Here is a 22,920-nt window from a genome sequence, read left to right as displayed (position 1 = left end):
TGAGTCTATGGTCTGGCGCTTGGAGCGGTAGAAAACATCTGCTCGTGCTGCAACCTTGCACGGGTCACTAAAATTATTGTGAAACCCTCTCTGTGCTAATGAGAAGGTTTTTAAGAGCTATGTATTTATCTTCCTCTGGAGATGCCTGGATGAGGTCATCGACTAGTGAAGCGGTTTCCTGGTCGAGTGAGCTGACGATGTAGAAGTATCTCATCAAATCGGAGGTTATCTGTTTGATTTGGAACTGGGCCTCCACTTGGCCAAACCAAGTGCGGGGCCTGTTTGTCCAGAATGTTTGCAGTTTCAACGCAACGGCGTCTACTGCTGCGGGTTCCGTTGTGCTGAGTCTTCAGGACGTGGCGCAGCATAAAGACAGAGCTCGAGTAACATAACTGCGTTATTTTGAATTTCACGCTGTCTGGTCACACCATTCACATTCCGGAACTTGCATCACACTAACGCAAGCGTGTATGCATCCTTCTGATCCTATCCGGAAGAGAAGATCCCACAATGCCAACTTTGCCATGGCTGCCCCTCTGTGCGTGACAAGTGGGGCCAGTTCACTGCTACAACTATGTGCGTTGCCATAGCCCTACATAATCTCCACACATTTGAACTCAGAACCTTTTACAACAAGCACTGTCGCTACCAACCCACTTAATCATTTCCTGTAACGATATACTTGTCTTATGAGAATTATGCACTAGGCACCCAAACCATTCTGCATTTCAGCTCTCTGCACTCTCTCACTATTTGCATAATGTCATTTTTAGGTATATTTTCTGCTAAAGTGGAAATTATCACATTTCCCCCATCTCATAACCAACTTGCCAGATCATGCCCACTCTCCTTATTTCTTTTTCCCCCACTGTAGACTGCTTATTTCTTCTTCCCAACATGCTTTCCAGTCTTTGTTCATTGGCAATTTTAGCAACCATCTTTTTGCTGACTTCATCCAAACAATTTCTACAAAGTGTAAAAAAATTGAGACCTTGACTGCACATCACTTGTATCTTTCCATACAGAAAACTACCCACTTATGCCGACTGTATGCCAGTCTTCTATCAACACAAATGGGGATAAGCTTTTATTTTCCCAAACATTTGATGTAGAACCTTTCAAACACTCAAAGCTGAGTGTAGCTTATCCTCCACACTGGCTGTTTCTTCAAAACTACTCTGACATTACTTGACTACCTTGAATTTTTCCAAGTATATCTTTCATAACTTCAATATTGGTTGAAAAACAGATGTTAATTAGCCTATCATTTCCTGCTTTCTATTTCCCTCTTTTTCAAATAAAGGACTTGAGTTTGCTTTTTTTCCCCCAATCCAACAGAACCTTCCATAAATCTAAAACCAACATACTAACTATCCTATTATATTTCAGTACCTGGGTCCGTTAGGCTCCATAGCTCCAAAATTTCCTTGCAGATTGTAACATTTTTTTCCCTCAATTCCATCCTCTCTTTCAATTTGCAATTAACAGCTGGTTCTGCTGCATTATTTATATTCTTTATAATGAAGACTGATAAGGAATAAAAAATCTTCTGTTTCCTTGTTTTGCTATGAATTCCCTAGACTCACTTCTATGGGACAAATGCTCATTTGGTTAACTATTTATTTAAAAATATCTGTATAAACTTACTATCTATTTTTACATTTCTGGCCAGCTTTATGTTATACTATAACTTTCTCCTTCCTTATTAACCATTTAGGGATTATTTTCTTTGGATAATGATAATGAGTTTATTGTCATATACATTGTACACTAAAATTTTTACTTGTTGCAGCTGAACAGGAACTTCCTGGGGAAACATCAGAGTACATGAAATTAAAAATAGATGATATAAAGTAGTTAATAAATATTCAGTGCAAGACAAAAAGTGGCATTACAACAGTGCAGACAGTTCTTTTGTGATAGCTCAGAAGACTGTGATCAGTGTAACAAGGGGGTGGGGGGGAGATTGAAGAGTCTGACAGACGTTGAAACAAAACGGTTCTTGAACCTAGAAGTGCTGGTCTTCAGGCTTTATACCTTATACCCAAAATGAGAAGAAGTTGTGACAAGATGTTGACGGTCTTTAATTATGTTGGCTGTTTGCTACTTTCTATGGAGCAACCAGTTAATACATTTTCCACAGCATTCCCAAACTCCTCAGACTTCTTCACAGTTGCCTTGATGTGCTGGCTCCAGAAGAGGTGTCCTGAAATATGGACTCCCAGGAATTTGAAGGTGCTCATCCTCTCCACCTCTGTACCATCAACACTATTAGGTGTGTGGTCCCTTGAGTACCCCTTCCTAAAATCAAATACAAGCTCCTTGGTCTTACTGATGTTGAGAACAAAATTGTTGTTCTGTTACCACCCAACCAGGTTTTCGATCTTCGTCCTATGAAGGTTGGATAGACTAGGCTTGTATTATCTGGAATTTAGAAGATTGAGGGGGGATTTTAAAGAAACATAAAATTCTTAGGGGATTAGGGTAGGTTGTTTTCAATGCTGGGAAAAACCAGAACCAAGGGCCATAGTTTAGGGATAAGGGGAAAGTTTTTTGAGACTAAGATGAGGAAACATTTCTTCTCTTAGAGGGTGGTAGATCTGTGGAATGATTTGCCACAGGAAGTAGTTGTGGCCAGTTCCTTGTCAATATTTAAGAGAAGGTTAGATTTGTGGCTAAGGGGATCAAGGGATATGGGGAGAAGGCAGGAAACAGGTACTGATCAGTCATGATAATATTGTATGGCAGTGTAGGCTTGAAGGGCTAAATGGCCTACTCCTGCACCTATCTTTCTATGTCCTGTATTTTGAGTTATGATTTTCAGTTGTTCAGCCAACAACTGTGGTTTCATCAGCGAATTTATAGATAGCACTGGCGCCAAACTTGGAGACAGTCATGAATTTATAAGGAAAAAAGCTGGGGGCTAAGCTTGCCACCCTGAGGTGTCCCTGTTGATGGTCAGCCCTGAGGAGATTTTGCCAATCCGCATTGATTGAGGTCTGCCAATGAGGAAATCGAGGATGCAGTTGCAGATAGACAAGGAGAGTCTCAGATCCTTTAGTTGGGTGATGAGGATTACTTGTATGATGGCATTGAATACCAAGCTGTAGTCAAAGAACATGGGTGTTCTTCTGGCCAGGGGAAATCATGTAGAGTGGAGGGCCAGCAAGATGGCACCTGCCGTTGCCTGTTGCGATGATAGACAGGAGTTGATTTGCTCCATAACTAACCTCTCAGTGCACTTGATCACAGTAAATGCCAGTGTCACTAGCTGAAGGTTTTTGAGGCAAGTGACCCTGCTCTTTTTGGGCTCCGGAATAATGGATGTTATTTTGAAACCAAGTGGAGTCTATCGTTGCAAAAAAAGTTGAAAAATGTCCACAAAAACTTCAGCCAATTAATTCCCAATCTTTCTTTGGCTTGGCTTCGCGGACGAAGATTTATGGAGGGGGTAAATGTCCACGTCAGCTGCAGGCTCGTTTGTGGCTGACAAGTCCGATGCGGGACAGGCAGACACGGTTGCAAGGAAAAATTGGTTGGTTGGGGTTGGGTGTTGGGTTTTTCCTCCTTTGCCTTTTGTCAGTGAGGTGGGCTCTGCGGTCTTCTTCAAAGGTTGCTGCCCGCCAAACTGTGAGGCGCCAGGATGCACGGTTTGAGGCGATATCAGCCCACTGGCAGTGGTCAATGTGGCAGGCACCAAGAGATTTCTTTAGGCAGTCCTTGTACCTTTTCTTTGGTGCACCTCTGTCACGGTGGCCAGTGGAGAGCTCGCCATATAACACGATCTTGGGAAGGCGATGGTCCTCCATTCTGGAGACGTGACCCACTTTTAAAGAAATGGCCATGTATACCAGAAGCTCAGAGGATTCACACTCCTGAAGGTTCTGTTCCAGTCAGCCTCAGAAACTGGGATCATAGAGTCACCGGGGGCTTGGGGACTCGTGAGGGTTCTTTATTCTTTTCCTTTTCAAAGTGAGCATAGAAGACATTGAGCTCATCCAGAAGAGATGTATCACATTCACTTATAGGGTCCAATGAAGTGGAAGCCCTGCCATAGCTTTTATTTTAATCTATTCTATTAAATCTTCTGGCTTGGCACCTGATTTTGAGCATGTTTTTTTTCAGTCAAACTGCCTATCTGACAGGCCTCAAGCCTGAAACTTGGTTCTGTATCTTTATCTTTGCTACATCAAGTACACTGTGACCAGCTGAGTTCCTCCAGCATTGTGTTTTTAATACAATTTAACAAGATTTGCATTGTCTCCCAATTAAGCACCTGATTTATTCCTCATCACAAAACTCCCCATTGCCTTTGAATCCATCACTTCTGTCGCTATTTCATGCTGAACCAGTCTTCATTCTCTCCGTTACTTGACCTGAAACTTTTTATAAATTCCAAATTCATTTTATGTTGGAGAACATGTGTTTTCCAACTCCATAAATCTTTCCATCAGTTCCAACCTATTTCTTACTGTCAAGGATTACATCTTGTATCATACAACTTCAGTAATTAAGAAAAACAGTAGAAGGTGCATAATCAGGGGGGGAAAATTATAAAATTCAATTGATGGAGCTGTTTAAAAGGATGCTTATGTATCTAGTCAATTCTGTGTTTTGAGTGCAACTTTACAGGAAGAAAAAAAAAGGTGAAAATGATATCTCCATTAAGCTTATTGGCATTTACAATATGTAGGGATTGAATTACTGCTGACAGAAAAGGTCTGATCCAGGGATTTAATAAATAATAACAGACCAGTAATTCTTCTTCTTTGGTCTTTACTTACTTGAGTTTAAAGATTAGGACACCAATGCAAGGGCTTCTGCTTGATGCCTTCTCTCAAAGTTACGAGATTAACCTGGGTGGGACTGATTAGCATGAAACTCGCTCCACTGGTAATATTGTGATATTATGGTGTGTCTGAAAGAAAAATAAAGGGTTACAAGATAGGAAGAGTTCAGTACTTTTTTTTGGTAGAAACATACACATCAGCACAACATCGAGGGCAGAAGGACCTGTACTGTGCCGTTATATGATGCATTCTTCCTGGTAACTGAGCTCCCTGACCGCTATTATCATGGCTAAGAAACTGTTCATTTCAGAGCAAGCTGTTAACTTTCCTTCCAGCTACCCTTTGAAGGGAACCAGACTAACCCCTTCCTTCTCTTTGAGTATGCTAGCCAACCTAATCTAGCTCATCTTTGTGTATTTTGAATCTAGTCTCGTCCTTATATTTTCATTATGCAATTTTAATTGATTATGGATCCTTAATTAAGATGTATTTCAGGTGATAAAATGCCTTAGACGAGTCTGATACTTTCCGGCTTCCTCCCCCAAAACCAACCCTCCCCTGATTGTGCCTTAAAGTTAATCAGTTCTTTCTGCTTGAAGATTGACCATTTTCATGCACACATACCTAAATAGCCAAAATTATGAGTTCATCAGCACTTTGAAAAGCTGGGTTCATTCCAGCAAAGATCTGAGAATTAACATATCCAAAACTTTTGAGGTTGAAGCAAGACTTGTGGATTAACATATCCAAAACTTTTGGGGTCGAAGCAAGACTTGTGGATGAAAAGGGTCTTACTTTACTTTCAATTTCCAGAGCCTTGTTGATAGCCACACCACAAATATTCAGAGAAAGGTAAATAGCTATATTACAACATCTATACAGTATATTACCTCTTCATGTACCTCTTTCCACTTTCTTTGTATGTTCAGTATAGAATATCTTATTTCTCATAGCATGCTAGGATATTGTTTGGTAAATTCTTGGGGGGGTGGTGGGAGCCTCAATTTACCTCCCAGTTACTGGCTTCTTTAATCTGCTATTGCACTTTCCTCAGGTTTGAGTAAACCATACATGCTACATTATCTATTCATCTCCTACCCTTGGTCCATCAAATCCACACTGACTACCCAAACACACCTGTTTTTTAAAATATTTTTGTTGTTTAATAAAAAACCTATATGCATAATAATCTCATGAATGGCCTAAACCATATCATATACATAACATACATAAATTTTAAATAAAAAACATAGCCATAATTTGTTTCTTAACTTAATCTTATCCAAAACATTAAATCTTGGATTGGACTGAATTAACAGTTAGGGAGGAGTCACATGATGGAGTAGTGGCCGGACAGTGAACTCCAGCTCTCTCCAGAAAAGTCAGAAAAAACAAAGGAAAACACAAAGGCACAAAAATAAAAATTAAAGAAAAGTGAATATAAAGGTGGAAAGAAGATGGCGACGAAAAAAGAAAAATCGAAATCAACAGTAAGAAGAGAGGAAGAGAAGACAACGGAAGAAGAAGAAGGCCTTACCTGTTCGAAGAGGCCTGCGGTGGAGAGAGAAACCCGCTCCCTCAGGTCGGTAGAAAGTGGACTACAAAAATGGCTCACTGAGCCGAGTAAAAGTGTGCAACCGCGCATGCGCGAGGAGTCGCGCGTGCGCGATGCGCATGCAATAAAACACACCGACGGGAGGGGTGACCAGCTGGGGAGTAGATCTCCACAGCCGGCAATGACAGCTGCAGAACACCTGCAGCAAGAGGAGAACATAGAAGACAACGAAAACAAGAAAGAAGAGAAGAAAAGGGCAACAAAGAAACAACAGATGACCAACCCAGAGGAAGAGGAAGAGTACAGTGAAATAGAAGAAGAAGGGAAAGGCAAGATAAAGGATATACTTTCTCTTATTAAACAATACATGGAGTCATTTAAAGAATGGCAAGCGCAAGAATTTAATGATTTAAGAAGAATAAACAATACAGAAGAGAAAATGAATAAAATAGATATGACCTTAACAGAAATGGGAAAGAGAATGGACAAGATGGAAGAGCGGGAAGCAGCAGTAGAAATGGAGGTAGAGGACTTAAAAAAGAAATTAGAGGAATCTAATAAAAAAGTTATAGAGACACAAGAACTGTTAGCTCAGAAAATAGATATAATGGAAAATTATAACAGAAGAAATAACATAAAGATAGTGGGCCTTAAGGAAGATGAAGAAGGCAAGAATATGAGAGAGTTTATAAAAGATTGGATCCCCAGGATCCTAGGATGTCCAGAACTACAGCAAGATATGGAAATAGAAAGGGCACATAGAGCATTGGCTTTTAACCCACAACCACAACAAAGGCCAAGATCTATTTTAGTAAAATTCCTAAGATATACTACAAGAGAAAAAGGTACTGGAGAAGACAATGGAAAAAGTAAGAGAGGGCAACAAGACACTGGAGTACAAAGGGCAAAAAATCTTCATTTATCCAGATATAAGTTTTGAACTCCTAAAGAAGAGAAAGGAGTTCAATACAGTAAAAGCGATTTTATGGAAGAAAGGGTATAAATTTATACTAAAGCATCCAGCGGTATTGAAAATATTTATTCCAGGACAACAAAACAGACTATTCTCGGATCCAGAGGAAGCACGAAAATTTGCAGAACAATTACAAAATAGACTGAGGGATGAAGACGTGTAACGAGAGTACAAAAGACTGAGAACTAAAAAGACACATAAGTTTTGAACTCCTGAAGAAGAGAAAGGAGTTCAATACATCGAAAACGATCTTATGGAAAAAAAAACTATTCTCGGATCCAGAGGAAGCAAGGAAATTTGCAGAACAACTACAAAACAACCAGAGAGATGAAGATATGTAATAAGAGTAAAAATGACCACGATTTATATGTATGTGGGTAAAGAGGTATATGTGTGTATATGTATAATGTGCATACATGAATGTATCCGTATTTAGAGGAAAATATAGATAGTATAGACAAGAATTAATAAGGGAAGGAAATGGAATAGAGGGAATAAGGAGGGAACTAAAAGAGTGACCTTTGTTACATATGAAAAGTTAAATCTATTCTGGGGGGGCTGGGTGGGGAGGAGTTGCGGTCACTGCAAAATCAGCTGACGCTTGCGAGTGAATTCGCAAACCCAAATGGAGAGGGGAGATGTGGTTGTCCGACAAGGGATAAAGGACAACTCAGGAGGGGAAGGGGAGATTGGGGCTAAAGAAGTTTTAAATAGGAGAATAAGGAAAATGTTTGATGTTTTAGGAATGTTGTCTTATAAAGGGTTCAAAACAAGAAAACAGAAATGGATAAGAAGGAAAGGTAATGATGGAGAAACGGAAAGGGAAGATAAACAAAGTATAAAATGGTTACGTTGAACTATATGACTTTAAATATTAATGGAATACATAACCAAATTAAAAGGAAGAAACTGCTAAATTTACTGAAAAAAGAAAAAATTGATATAGCATTTGCGCAAGAAACACATTTAACTGAATTGGAGCACAAGAAATTAAAGAGAGATTGGCTAGGACACGTAATAGCAGCATCGTATAATTCAAAAGCAAGAGGAGTAGCTATATTAATTAGTAAAAATGTGCCATTTAAAATAGAAGAGGAAATAATAGATCCAGCAGGGAGATATGTAATGATAAAATGTCAGATATATTCGGAGTTTTGGAATCTACTCAATGTATATTCACCTAACGAAGAAGATCAAAAGTTTATGCAAGATATCTTTTTGAAGGTAGCAGATACGCAAGGGAACATATTAATAGGAGGGGACTTCAACCTGAATTTGGATTCAAATATGGACAAAACTGGGAAAAAAATTAACAGAAAGAACAAAGTAACCAAATTTATAATTAAATCGATGGAAGAAATGCAACTTTTGGATATATGGAGGGAACAACACCCAAAGGAAAAGGAATATTCATATTACTCGGCTAGACATAAAACATACTCAAGAATAGACCTATTTTTGTTATCAGCTCGTATGCAAGATAGAGTAAGAAAAACAGAATATAAAGCTAGAATACTATCGGACCATTCACCCTTAATATTGACAGTAAAGTTAGAAGACATCCCTCCAAGAATGTATAGATGGAGATTAAACCCCATGTTACTTAAAAGGCAGGATTTTAGAGAATTTATTGAAAAACAAATAAAAATGTATTTTGAAATAAATACGGAATCAGTGGAAGATAAGTTTATACTATGGGATGCAATGAAAGCATTCATTAGAGGGCAAATAATAAGGTATGTAACCAAGATGAAGAAGGACTATAATCAGGAAACAGAGCAGTTGGAAAGGGAAATAGTAAATATAGAAAAAGAATTAGCAATGAAGGAAGATACAACTAAAAGAAGAGAATTGGCGGATAAAAAAATAAAATATGAAACACTGCAAACATATAAGGTGGAGAAGAATATAATGAAGACAAAACAGAAATATTATGAACTAGGTGAAAAAACGCACAAAATCCTAGCATGGCAGCTTAAGACAGAACAAGCTAAGAAAATGGTATGGGCATCAAGGAAAAAAGACAAACAAATTACATATAATCCAAAAGAAATTAAGGAAAACTTTAGAGAATTCTATGAACAATTATACCGAACTGAAAACGAAGGGAAAGAAGGGAAAATAGATGAATTTCTGACTAAAATTGAACTACCAAAACTACAAATAGAGGAACAAAATAAATTAACAGAGCCATTTGGAATAGTAGAAATACAAGAGATAATAAAAAAATTACCAAATAATAAGACACCAGGAGAGGATGGATTCCCAATAGAATTCTACAAAACATTTAAAGACTTATTAATTCCGCCCCTCCTGGAAGTAATCAACCAGATTGATAAAACACAAAGCTTACCAGATTCATGTAAAACAGCAATAATTACAGTAATACTAAAGCAAGGGAAAGATCCACTCTCACCAGCGTCATATAGACCAATATCTTTACTTAACACAGATTATAAGATAATAGCTAAACTATTAGCAAACAGATTAGCAGAGTATGTACCGAAAATGGTAAACTTAGACCAAACTGGATTTATCAAAAAAAGACGCACAACAGACAATATTTGTAAATTTATTAACTTAATTCATGCAGTAGAAGGGAATAAAGCACCTACAGTAGCAGTTGCTTTAGACGCAGAGAAGGCCTTTGACAGAGTAGAATGGAATTATTTGTTCAAAGTATTGCAAAAATTCAGTTTACCAGAGAAGTATATTAATTGGATTAAAGCATTATATGAGGGACCGTTAGCGAAAGTGACAGTAAATGGACATGTATCAAAGCAATTTAACTTAAGCAGGTCAACACGGCAGGGATGCCCACTATCACCTTTATTGTTTGCGTTAGCTATAGAACCACTAGCAGAATTGATAAGAACAGATAATAATATAAAAGGAATAAAAATAAAAGACAAGGAATATAAAATCAGTCTATTTGCGGATGATGTTATAGTGTACCTAACAGAACCAGAACTATCAATAAAAGAATTATATAAGAAATTGAAGGAATATGGAGAAGTGTCGGGTTACAAGATAAACGTAAATAAAAGTGAAGCAATGCCTATGAATAATGCGGATTTCTCAAAATTTAAGAAGGAATCACCATTTAGATGGCAAATGCAAGCAATAAGATACCTAGGTGTACAAATCAACAAAAATCTCGGCCAACTATATAAACTCAATTATTATCCACTAATGAAAAAATTACAGGACGATTTAGAGCATTGGAAAGATTTACCACTAACACTAATAGGAAGGATAAACTGTATTAAAATGAACATTTTTCCAAGGATATTATACTTATTTCAGGCATTGCCAATACAACTGACAGAGAAATTCTTCAAGGAGTTAAAGAAAATAATAAGGAAATTTTTATGGAGAGGGGGGAAACCGAGGATAGCACTAGATAAATTAACAGAATGGTATAAACAAGGAGGCTTACAACTGCCAAACTTAAAAAATTATTATAGAGCCGGACTGAATTAACAGTTGACACATTCTTCATAATACATCAACGATAATATCAAAAAGAGAAAGAAAGAGGAAAAAAGGATAATCCCCCAGTAAGGGGAGAGTAAAAAAAACAATAAAACCTGAGACAAAAATGTACTTTCTTTTAAAGTAACGCAAGTTATAAATAAAATTCCCTTATAAAAAGAAGGGGAATTTATACTGCTCAAATATTAACTTTATCTTTTGTAATATAATCAATGTTTACAATTTTCATTAAACTCACATTTATCTAATATGGCTCTTAAAAAAAAGGAGAAAAGAAAACTATATCATCAAATCCCTCCCTCTCAACACGGTTAACTAAGATAAATAATATACATATGAATCAAAAGACAACATCCAGAAACCTGACAGCACATCTTATGAGCATTCAAACACCTTCATTCTTTAAATTATGATAGTAATCCATTAATGGGACCCTCATCTTATGAAAATTAATCTGATTCATTAAAAATATATCTGATTTTTTTCTAAACTTAAGACATATCATGTAACCATTGAATATGAGTAGGTGGAGCACTGTTTTTCCACTTCATCAAAATTGCCTGTCTAGCTATCAGAGAGTTAAAAGCTAAAATTCACTTATGAAATAAAGTCAATAATATATCCCTCTCTTGCGAACAAACCAAATAAAACAATTAAGGGGCATGGTTAAAGTTTGAAAAAGGTTTTTTTCTAATTTTTTTCTGAAATAGGGTGAGCCCAAAACATATGGATCAACGAAGACTCAAAAATTTTACACTTATCACATAATGGATCAATATCAGAATAGAAGCGAGATAATTTAGTTTTAGATATATACATACTCTGCGCACCACTTTGAATTGCAACAAACAATGTCGTGCACAGAAAGAGGACTCATTAATCAAATTTATAATAGCGTCCTAGTCCTCATCTGCAAATGATAAATTGAGATTAAGTTCCCAATCATTCTTGATCTTAACTTACGAAACCATTCTTAATTCCATCAAATTATACAAGATCATTGATATTGAGCCTCTTTGAGAAAGTTGAAAGTTAAAAAAAATCAAAAATGTTTGCTTCAGAGATTCATGGAAAATCTGAGTTTGGACTGAAGAAAATGTCTGACTTGTAAATATCTGAAAAAAATGACTATTATGTAGTTTAAATTTTGCCATCAATAGTTCAAAAGAAGCAAAATTACTTCAAATAAAAAAGATCTTTTAAACTTTTAATACCTAGCCTATACCAATCCTTAAAATCTGTATCTGACGAAGAAGGTAGAAAAAGATGGTTAGATAAATAGGACTGGCAAGAGAAAAACTATGAAATCAAAAATAAATTCTAAATTTTGATAAAAATTCTAATAATGAACCCATATTCTCAGTCTATGCCTCATTATCAATTGTCAATATGTAAAAGAGTAAAAAGTACCCTAAAACTGCCATCATAGATTATTTTTTTGAAAAATTCAATTCCATTTCTACCCAAGAAGAGTGGACAACTAATTTATCAAAATATAACAAAGGAGATTGCATATATTAACTGCCCAATAATAGAATCTAAAATTTAGAAGTGGCAGTGCTCCATTCCTTTTTGTTTTTTGAAGATGAGCTTTATTTAAATGAGGTTGTTTTTGTTTCTATATGTACGAAGAAATAAACAAATCCAATGAATTAAAAAAAGGATTTAGGAATAAAAGTTGGTAAAGATTGAAAAAGTTACAAAAAATTAGGTAAAATGTTCACTTTAATCAAATTGATATGTCCAATCATAGTAGTCAACAAAGGTGACCATCCCAATAATAATACTTTGACCTGATTAAATAATGAAGAAATTTTTTATTTCACTAGGTTCTTGTAACTCTAGTAATTGTAATCCTAAAATATCTAAATTGGTCCTTCACTATCTTTAAAGGGAAATTGGAAAAGCTTAAAAAAACCTTTAAGGGTAATAATTCACTCATGCAGATTTAATTTGTAGCCAGAAAACTGGCCAATATGGGCAAATAAGGTTAATATGTTTGGTATAGAAAACTCAGGATTTGAAATAAAAAGCAAAAGATAATCTGCATGTAAAGAAACTTTGTGTTCAATTCTATTCCTAATTACCCCTGTGAAATCTCTATTCTCCCATAGAGCAAGAGCAAGGTGTTCTAGTACCAAGTCAAAGTGAAAAAGACTTAAGAGGCAACCTTGCTGCGTTCCCCAGTAAAGCCCAAAAAGTTTTGATTGTTGTGAATTAGTGCAAATTTAATTGTATTAATAACTTAATTTATTTAATTAAATCTGGGCCAAAATTAAAGTTTTCTAAAATAGCAAACAGATAGTTCCATTCTACCCAATCAAAAGCCTTCTAGGCATCTAATGAAAGAGGACATTCAGTAGCAGGAGTAGAAGGTAAATACAAGGTATTCAATAATCCATGTTATAAGAGTAATAATTTTTAATAAAACCAGTTTGGATCACATCAACAATTAATGGTAAAATATTCTCAAATCTATGTGCCAGAATTTTAGACAATCCTCCAGGCTTGTACAACTGTTCTGAGAAAGTGTAGGTAAATTAAGTTGATCTAGGAAATCTGCCATTAAGGCATAATCTTAATTAAATGCAGAGGTATAAAGGTTGGAGTAGAATTCTCTGAAAATATCATTTATTTAAAAATAATCAGTAAGGATCTTACCATCACCCATCCAAATCTTATTGATTTGTTTTTTTAGCAGATATTCCTTTTAGTTGTCTAGCCAACAGCTTACCCGATTTTTCCCCCATTAATGTAAAAATATCTCTTACTCCTCAACAATTGCTGATCAATAGGATAAGTAGAGAGGTCAAATTTCAACTCTTTTATACAAACCTGCATTTTTATCTTGTGCAAATCAATTTGTTTAATCTGATTTATTAATTCCAACCATTCCTTATTAGTCTTCTTCTGAATATTATCTTTATAAGAAATAATTTGTCCTCTCAAATAAGTTTTCTTTGTATCCAATACAATCAATTTAAACATAGTTGGGGAATAACTTGTAAAAAAATGCTTTTGCTTTTCCATAAAATCTAAAAACTGTGTGAAACAAGGTTAGCATAAAATTGCCATTGCCACAGACACACCTACTCTCATCCCCAAATTCCCATCAGTTTTTGCCCTGATTGTACTGTCCAGATTACAGGCACTAACTAATCTACCATCAAGCACATCTTTGGGATGTGAGAAGAATCCTGCTTTGTCTATAGTTTTGCATGGGTTTTCTCCGAGTCCTCAGTTTTCCTCTTACCCTTCGAAAAAAAACGTAGTGGGTACGGAGGTCAATTGGGTGCACGGGCTCATGAACCAAAAGGGCCTGTTACTGTGCTGTATGACTAAATTTAAATGTAAAAAATGTGGTATCGAAGGATGTGCAAACCTTACACCTATAGGATATTGGAGCTGAGTCAGCAGATCAACTGCCTGTATCACTGTGATGCCTTCTTGAAACATTTTCTGACAGAATCTTTGGCCACATTTTACACAATTTAATTATTTGGATCAATATTGGTTACTTTTTCCCTTGTGTCTCTATGGTTTCCCTTTTGATGTTAAATGCAGTGTATAAATCCTAAGTATATCTGCTTATGTTTCTTAGATAAAATTACTCTTCCTTGCTCTCTTCTGCTCTAAGTGTGTGGAGAGAATGCAGAAGACCAAGCCACGTTCTGACAACTCACACATTGATGACCAGCAGCGAATTGATGAGCTGAAGGGCCTGTTTCTGTGTGGTATCTCTACATAATAAATACTCAAGGCTTCACCTCAAAGCAAGCAGGTTAATTTACTGAAATCAGAGCCAGTTGGAATATATCAAATGCCTCCTCAACTACTCTTCTCATGAGCCTCTTTTGGGCAAGACCATAAGGATTTTCAGACTCCAGGGAACAGCAGACCAGCGCAAGGCACCAGAGAATGGAAGAAAACAATCCCCCTGCCTCTCACCCTCCCCCTCCCCCCATTTTGTGAAAGAGAAGCAGTGGAAACAATCCTTTAGGACGGTGACTGCAGCAGTAACCCAGTGAGGGGCTCAGTTGTTGAAGGTCCCACTAAGGCTTTGGCAACTTATGATCAGGAGACCTGCACTGTCTGCATGCTGCTGGAGACTAGCTCAAGGGAACCAGGTATCGAAGCTGGGATTCAATAGAGTGCAGAGGGCAAAAAGGGCACCTTAAGGGCTTCAGGCACTGAAGACTTCCACATTGTTTCAGAGTTTCAGATCTAGTGCTCAGGATGCTAATGGACCAAACTGGAGTCTGTGCAACTGGAAAGACTGCAGGGGTGCTGGAGGCAAATGCACAAACACTCAGGAACTCTGAAGGGACTCTCTTTTGCTTCTCTTTCTCTCATACTGTATGAGATAATGGTGAAGATTTGTCCACCTTAGGGCAGGCAGAATGAAATTTACATTAATATTACGTGTTCTGTAATATTTCATGGCAATAAAGAAATCTTGAAATCGAGGGATTGTTCCTACTGCCTCTTACTGGAAATGCCAATGCTTGGGTCATCATTAACTGTTTCATCCTAGTAGTTGAAAAACTAGTCCGTGAATTTCGACGTAGATTCCATCCATCGAGAGGCACAGTAAGCATGACAATTGTAAGAGAAATACTGGGAACAGCAACAAACACAAAATATTACCTTTTTTTACATTAAAAAACATCATCCAGAAGGGACACGTAACCAACCACAGAATTTCATATCCATCTTACATTTGTTCAGTGATAGCATGCAAACAGTAAGCCTAATAAAGAGGTCCACAATTGAGCCAATCTCAGTACAAACTGGTGTGAAGGCTAGGTCATTGTCCCAACATTTTTTTTACTCACTACAATGCAGCACCTCACCTCCAATAAGTTACCAAATGTGGAGGAACTAATCCACACGATTAATGGAAAAATTGCATCTCTGCCACCTCCATTCCAGAACCAAAGGAACCTCAACCTTGGTAGTTGAGTTGATGTACACAGATGAGCTTACTTATGGGTCCATTGAAGGCCATCCTCCAAGTTATGACTAATCCATTAACTGAAACATATGAGGAGATGCGTTTTAAACAACCCACCTCACTATGGAACAATGCAATTCAGAAAAGATTCATGAACCACTTTCCTTCTCTTGAGAACCTCCTAACTAAAGGCAGGCATTGATAAAGAAGTTTACCATCATCTTCAGTGCACTACCACTATCTTTCAGATTTATTGTCAGAGTATATATGTGACATCACATACAACGTTGTCATTTCTTTTCCTTTGGCAAATACCGCCAAGAAAAAAGGTGCTTGAAGAGTGTATTTGAAATGTGAAGAACAAGAGGACCAGTCGTGCAAGGACAGGACCAGTCAGAGGAGATAGTGAAAATGTGTGCATGGAGAGGATAGCAGAGGTCTTTAATGAATACTTCTTTTCAGTATTCACTGGAGAAAAGGACCTTGGCAATTCTAATGACTTAAAGCAGCCTGAAACAATTAAACATTTAGATATCAAGAAAAAGGATGTGTTAGAGCTTTTGAAAAGCATGAAATCACCAGAACCAGACAAGATCTACCCAAGGCTACTGTGCGAACTGAGGGAGGAGATTGCTGAGCGATGGCGACAGATAAGTATTGGAGAGGTACAAATGTTGTTCACCTGTTCGAGCAGACAATCCAGGAAATTACTGAATAGTGAGTTTTATTTCAGTGGCGGGCAGTGGTGTTCTGTAGGGATCTATTCTGAAACCCCCTCCTCTTTGTGACTTTTATAAATGATCAAGTGGAAGGATGGATTAGTATGTCTGCGGATGACATACTCCCCGGGTGGTGGTGTTGATTGTCTGAAGGGTTACTAGAGGTTACAGAGCAACATTGGTAAGATGCAGAGAGGGGCTGAGGAGTGGTAGATGGAGTTTAACTCAGGGGAAAAATGTGAAGTGGTTCATTTTGGTACATCAAATTTGAAGGCAGAATATAATGTTAATGGGAGAGCTCTGGGCTGTGTGAAAGAACTGAGAGTTCATGGGTTATGGGGTCCATGTTCATAGGGCAAAGCTGCTGCACAGGTTGATATTGTTAAGAAGGCATATGATGTGTTGGCCTTCATTCACCATGGGATTTAGTTCAAGAGCCATGACATCATGTTGCAACTATACAAGACCCCTTAATTAGACCCCACTTGAAGTTTGTATTCACTGCTAGTCACCTCACTACAGGAAGGGTTGCAGAAAAGATTTACAAGGATGCTGTCTGGAATGGAGGAGAGAATGCTTTATGAATGTCGTATCCCCACTAACATTTAGGATTCCCAGCTCCTGAATGTTGATTCAGAAAGATGCTGAGAGCCCACCATAAATGACAGATATACACAATCTCACAAACTACCCATCTGCCTGTCCTATTGAGGATCTCCTCCACATCTATGGAGGAGTCTGTTAATCCTGTGTTGGTCCATCTAGAAGGCACATAAACCCTGTGGATACAAGAACTGGCTCAGAACAAGATGAAGGTAGCAAAAACAAATTCCCTCTCATTCGGGATCCTCATTTCTATAGAATTACAAGAAATGTCAATCTCTGGATATTTTGAATACCACAAGGAACTGCAATAATCTGTCAAGTGAAGATGCCTCCAATTATTCATCAAATGCTTGAGCATTTCAGTTGTAAGGAGAGACTGGGTAGAATGGGTTAAATTTCCATGAAGTATAGGAGGCTGAGGGGTGACCTGGTTGAGCTACACAAAGTGATGAGAGCGACAGACAGGGTAAACAGTCAGGTGGCTCCAACCATGGGAATAAGGTTCCATGACCAAAACTGCACACGTTGCTCGTGCCGTGGTCTCACCAAAGGCTTGCATCGTACGGTCCCAACTTTGGTACTCAACACCCTCCCCAATGAAGACGTTACAGCTTCCTCATCATCTTGCTGAACCGCTTATTCAGGCATCTCTGCACCCGATCTCCTCACTCCCTGTCGCCTTCAAAGTCTCTGCAGGGCACCACCATCTATTATGGCAAGTCCTGTCCTGGTTTGATTTAACTAAGTGCAGTTAAATAGACAATAGGAGCTGGAGTAGGCCCTTCGGCCTGTCGAGCCAGCACCGCCATTTTACAGATCATGGCTGATCACTACCATCAGTACCCCTTTCCAGCCTTATCCCCATAACCCTTAACTCCTTTGCCCACTAGAGTCTTATCTAACTCTCTTTTGAACATAATCAGTGAATCTGCCTCTACCACCCTCTGTGGCAGAGCATTCCACAGATTCACACTTCTCTGGGTAAAAAAATGTTTTCTCATCTCCGTCCTAAAGGGCCTACCCTGTATTCTTAAACTATGCCCTCTAGTCCTCGTCTCCCCCATCATTGGGAACAAGTAATCCGACTTCACCCTGTCTATCCCCCTGATGATTTTGTACACCTCAATCATGTCCCCCCTCATCCTTCTAAACTCCATCAGATACAAGTCCAGTTTTTCTAGCCTTTCAGCATACGTCAACCCCGCCATCCCTGGAACTAACCTTGTAAATCTGCGCTGCACACCCTCTATAGCTAGTATGTCCTTCCTCAAAATTGGAGACCAGAACTGGATGCAATACTCCAGGTGGGGTCTCACCAGGGCCCTGTACAACTGCAGAAGGGCGTCTCTGTTCCTATACTCCAATCCCCTCTTTATGAAAGCCAACATGCCATTTGCCTTCTTCACAGCTTTCTGAACCTGCATGCTAGTCTTCAGTGACCGGTGAACAAGTACTCCCAGATCCATTTGCTCCACCCCACTCCCTAGCTTGGCTCCATTTATAAGAATGCCATTTGGCACTCCTTGGCCCACCTTTCCACAGCACTCACTACATCACCAATGTGTGCAAAGTTACGATACCTATAGCTCTATAAATATACTCACAGCCACGCACGCGATTACGCAAATTAAGTTTCCGTTGCGGGCCTCTTATGACGAGAAGAAAACGCGGGCTTGAAAACCAGGAACGTTAAAAAAATGATTTCGTTGCATTTTTCAACTGAGTGGTAGCTCCTCCCAGATTGGACATTTCGAGAAATGCTTGTCTGACTGACGTTCTTTTTGGACCTTCCGAGACAGGTCGTTCGTTCACCGTTGGCCCCCCTCCCGCTCAAAGCCGCTTCGAACCTTGGCCCAGATCTGGGTTCCACGTCACAAGCGGCCAGCGCCCTGCGCGCGCGCCTTCCCAACCCGCCCCCCTTCGCGGCTGATGTCATAAACATGGAGGCGATCTGAGCCCCAGTGCGAGTGGGAACCGGAGCAGCGAGCGAAAAAAATAAGTCGACGCGGCCGCAGTGCCCGGAGCCAGCTTTCCCTGCATGTCGACCGTGCCCCTCGTTCACCTGGACCCCCTTCCGATGTCGGATAACCAGAGCTGGAATTCTTCCTCCGAAGAGGATCTGGACACCGAGTCGGGGCCGCCTGTTGAACTGTGCGGGGTCCTGAGCAAGGTGAGTCCAGGCAGTGCGCTCGCCTCGCCTCGCCCCCCGGGATCTCTCTCCACTGTCGCTGGAGCTTCGGTCGGGAGGAGAGCGAGGCGACCGGCCGAAGAGAAGGAGCCTCCTTCCCTCTCACCCACCCACCGGAGGCGGATTCGTCTCTCCGTTCAAATCCTCTACTCCTTCAGGCTGTCTCCCCGGTAACGGAAAGGTTTCGGATCCGAGGCCTATCCACTAATCTCCGTGCTCATGGTTCGTCGTTTCACACCGCTTTATTATCGAGTGATCTGATTTTTGTTAATAATTGGTTTTATTTGATAGCCTTGAACGTTGTTTATGATTCCAAAAGATGCAGTCGAAAGTGTTGGTGTTTAGTGTTCCCTGGGATACTGTCTCGTTTTTAAACTTTGTGAACATGGGCGTGTTGGTGTTGCAACGCTCGCCGGAGTGAGTTGTGCTCCCCGAGTCGTCTGGAACTTGAATGATTGGCTGGAGGACTCTTGCATATGTTTTGCCGTGATTTGGCGGAATCTAGTGTAAGAGGGTCTTTCAACAGTCGCCGAATCAAATGTCTTATTGTCTCTCTCCTATTTTCAGTGGACCAACTATATCCATGGCTGGCAGGACCGATGGGTGGTTTTGAAGACCAATACCCTAAGTTACTACAAATCTGAGGATGAAACGGAGTATGGCTGTAGGGGTTCCATCTGTCTGAGCAAGGCTGTCATTACTGTGAGTTTTTAAGACTTCATGTGTAAATAATCTTGTACTACAATCTTTCGTGGAATTATAATTTTCGTTTCCCTGCTCAATTGAGTTTTAATAATGCAGCTCCAAAATATGGAAGATGAATCATTTGCACTGTTTTAATATCCATATATTCCTACTGGTTTTAAGAGTTGATTAGATTGTTCCTTTCTCTCCTTGCTCCTCACCATCTAATGGGACACCATATGGCAATTGTAGGAACCCTTTACCCATATAGTTCTGCAATTCAACATTGTCAAGCAAAACCACTTCAGTTTAACTTAACTGATTGTAAATATCATTGACAACATATTAGTTTTGCTTGTTTTCAGTCTTATTTGGATCTGATTGTAGCAGTACCTTTTGATTGAGTTTTTTTTTAACCGGAAGTGTTGACCAACAGAATTTTATTTACATGGAATTTAGCAAGACTTGTGACAAACTCCCGCAGGACCGAGTGATTCAGAAAATGGAGTTTGATGGAGTCAGAGGGTGGTGGAAGGTTGTTTTGCAGATTTGAGATCTGTAAGGGTGTGGAATACATTAAAGTTGTTGAAGAATGATCTAAATCCTGTTCTAATTTTGTATGGCAATGGGAAAGTGAACAACAGCATGGCTGGTGGAATTGAACTCAGACAGGTGCAAAATTATGGATTTTCAGAAGTTGAACGGGAAATGAAGGGGCCATGGGGAGTGAAAATTAAGGGTACATACCGTAGTTGCCTGAAATATAAGTAGACAAGGAAATGCACAAGGCATATGGCTACAACAGAAGATGATATAAATAATTCTGGCAAAATGACAAAATTTGAGAAAGTGAATATATTGGTTTTTTTTCCCCTCTCTTTCTGGGAATTTGTACAGGGCTTGACTCTTCAGCTGATAAGAATTCTGTGGAAGTCTGATTGCTATCTTTCAATTTAATGTGGCGCTGCAACACCACTAATGTGATATTGTTTAAATTTCATAATAGTGCTTGTATATTTCAGAGCAATTTATTATTAAATGATCTAAAGTAAAATATTGGGAAGTAGCTTGATCTAGTCACCTAACAAACGCATGTCTTTTTAGGGAATGCTTTGCTCAAGAAAGGGGTAACTAAATCCTCATGTTTAGGGGATCACATGAGCCACAAGTAGGTACCCTGACTTTGTATTAAAAGTTGCAACCAGAAGCACCCCACTGAGTCAAGCTGATCCCTGCTATGCCAGCTCGACCCCGTGTGCATCTTTGCTAAACCGAAGTGGGTGTCCTAACAGATTGCTCGTTGAATTGCAGTCTTGATGAATGTAGAATGAAGTGAAGTCAATGCTTGCATGGAGCAAGCTGCAAGAGGAAGTGGTTGAGGCAGGTACTATTGCAATGTTTAAGAAACATTTGGTAGATGCATGGAAAGGTTAAAAGGGATATGGGCCAAACAGATCCACATGGGACATTTTGGTCAGTGTGGGCAAGTTGGGCTGAAGGGCCTGTTTCCATGTTGTATGATTATCAGTGATGTTGAGTGAAGGACATATATTGGTTAATAATCCAGCAAAAACTATTGCTTTTTATGGAGTAACTTGTGTCCACTAAAAAGGGTAGATGGAATCTTAGATTTAACTTTGTCTGGAAGGATGCCACCTATTGATAGTACTGAGGAAATTTTGTGCAAAACTGAAGTCAGTTTAAATTTTGTTAATTCTTGTTAGGGTTTTCAACCCTATTTAAAAAATAAAATCTGCCATAACTTCGTGGCCAGTTTTGTGAAATATTTAAAGTTTTGCATTCTCTATGGGTAGGGATGGATTCATGAATGAATGTATGGAAGTAATATGTGACAGAAATTTTGTTTTACTAATTTATAAAACTCTGGTCATTCTTATACTTGGTTATTTGTATTGTATTAAATTTAAAAAATTATCATAATAAAGTTGTGCACTTTTAAAATGTTAAAGTACTTTTCATTAAAACTACAAAGATTTTAATTTTCCTTCATTGTGTGACTTGCTAGCATTGTGTAACACTCAAATAATCTGTGCAAATGACAGCTTTGCACATCAGCTGAAATACTATCCATACTTCAGTCATGAGAGAAGGCTGACTCAATTGTAGTTCCATCCTGAAGAAATGATTAATCAAGAATTTGAAATGACAATGTTCTCCTTTTTCCCACCCTTCCCTGAGAGTAATAAATTTAACTCCTTGACAAAAATTCTTGACATATCATTAAATAATGTTCCTCATTGGGTGTGATGTCATAAACTCAGATCATATGATGTTCCTGTGGGTTGAACCATTCAGAAAATGCAATATGTCAATTGTTCATGATGCGGGCAGCAACCTCCTTTGAAGAAGACCGCAGAGCCCACCTCACGAACAAAAGGCAAAGGAGGAAAAACCCAACACCCAACCCCAACCAACCAATTTTCCCTTGCAACCGCTGCAATCGTGTCTGCCTGTCCCGCATCGGACTTGTCAGCCACAAACGAGCCTGCAGCTGACGTGGACTTTTTACCCCCTCCATAAATCTTCGTCTGCGAAGCCAAGCCAAAGAATTGGAATGATCGAGTCTTTTCTGCATTTTGTTTTACAAGGTGAATAGGTTTGTAAAATCATTAGTAGAATGGTAATAAACTTTAAAGTTCTGGTGTCACCAATTAACTAAATAGCATCATTGTTAAAACAATAGAATACTTTCCTGGACTGTGATACTCGACTAAAATTGAAAAAGGAACATGCAACTCAGATGGATGTTGGAAAGTTCTAATAGAATGATTACATCAATGGAATTTGATCAATTAATAGACAATTTGGCTTATCTGTAAACCATATACAGCACAGAACAGGCCAGTTTGGCCCTACTAGTCCATGCCGGAACAAATCCCCACCCTCCTAGTCCCACTGACCAGCACCTGGTCCATACCCCTCCAATCCTCTCCCC

At 38.8% G+C, this 22,920-nt stretch overlaps 2 protein-coding genes across 13 annotated transcripts in view; one reads left to right on the top strand and one right to left on the bottom strand.

The window, feature by feature from the left end:
* The window catches only part of polk (polymerase (DNA directed) kappa), a 142,369-nt gene extending 123,413 nt beyond the window's left edge, over positions 1 to 18,956 (bottom strand). For 2 of the 7 annotated variants that reach the window (XM_069937518.1, XM_069937479.1), the window contains exons 1-2: positions 18,697 to 18,956; positions 4,785 to 4,918 (exon numbers count right to left, since the gene is read on the bottom strand). The gene's annotated coding sequence lies outside the window, so the exon portion shown is untranslated. Of the gene's footprint in view, positions 1 to 4,784; positions 4,919 to 9,551; positions 9,595 to 15,303; positions 15,424 to 15,666; positions 15,848 to 18,313; positions 18,676 to 18,696 lie in introns of those variants that run through there. The other 5 variants (XM_069937484.1, XM_069937494.1, XM_069937505.1 and 2 more) reach the window with 5 other exon arrangements.
* The window catches only part of LOC138763420 (ceramide transfer protein), a 110,878-nt gene continuing 106,799 nt past the window's right edge, over positions 18,842 to 22,920 (top strand). The window contains exons 1-2 of one of the 6 annotated variants that reach the window (XM_069937533.1): positions 18,842 to 19,262; positions 19,848 to 19,982. In XM_069937533.1, coding sequence (XP_069793634.1) covers positions 19,131 to 19,262; positions 19,848 to 19,982 — 267 coding nt within the window. In that variant the 5' untranslated portion in view covers positions 18,842 to 19,130. The remainder of the gene's footprint in view (positions 19,263 to 19,847; positions 19,983 to 22,920) is intronic. The other 5 variants (XM_069937558.1, XM_069937531.1, XM_069937540.1 and 2 more) reach the window with 5 other exon arrangements.

The sequence above is a fragment of the Narcine bancroftii genome, chromosome 1 (assembly GCF_036971445.1).
Source record: "Narcine bancroftii isolate sNarBan1 chromosome 1, sNarBan1.hap1, whole genome shotgun sequence".
Taxonomy (NCBI): Eukaryota; Metazoa; Chordata; class Chondrichthyes; order Torpediniformes; family Narcinidae; genus Narcine; species Narcine bancroftii.
The sequence above is the reverse complement of the archived record's forward strand: the minus strand, read 5'-3'. Positions and strand labels throughout refer to the sequence as shown.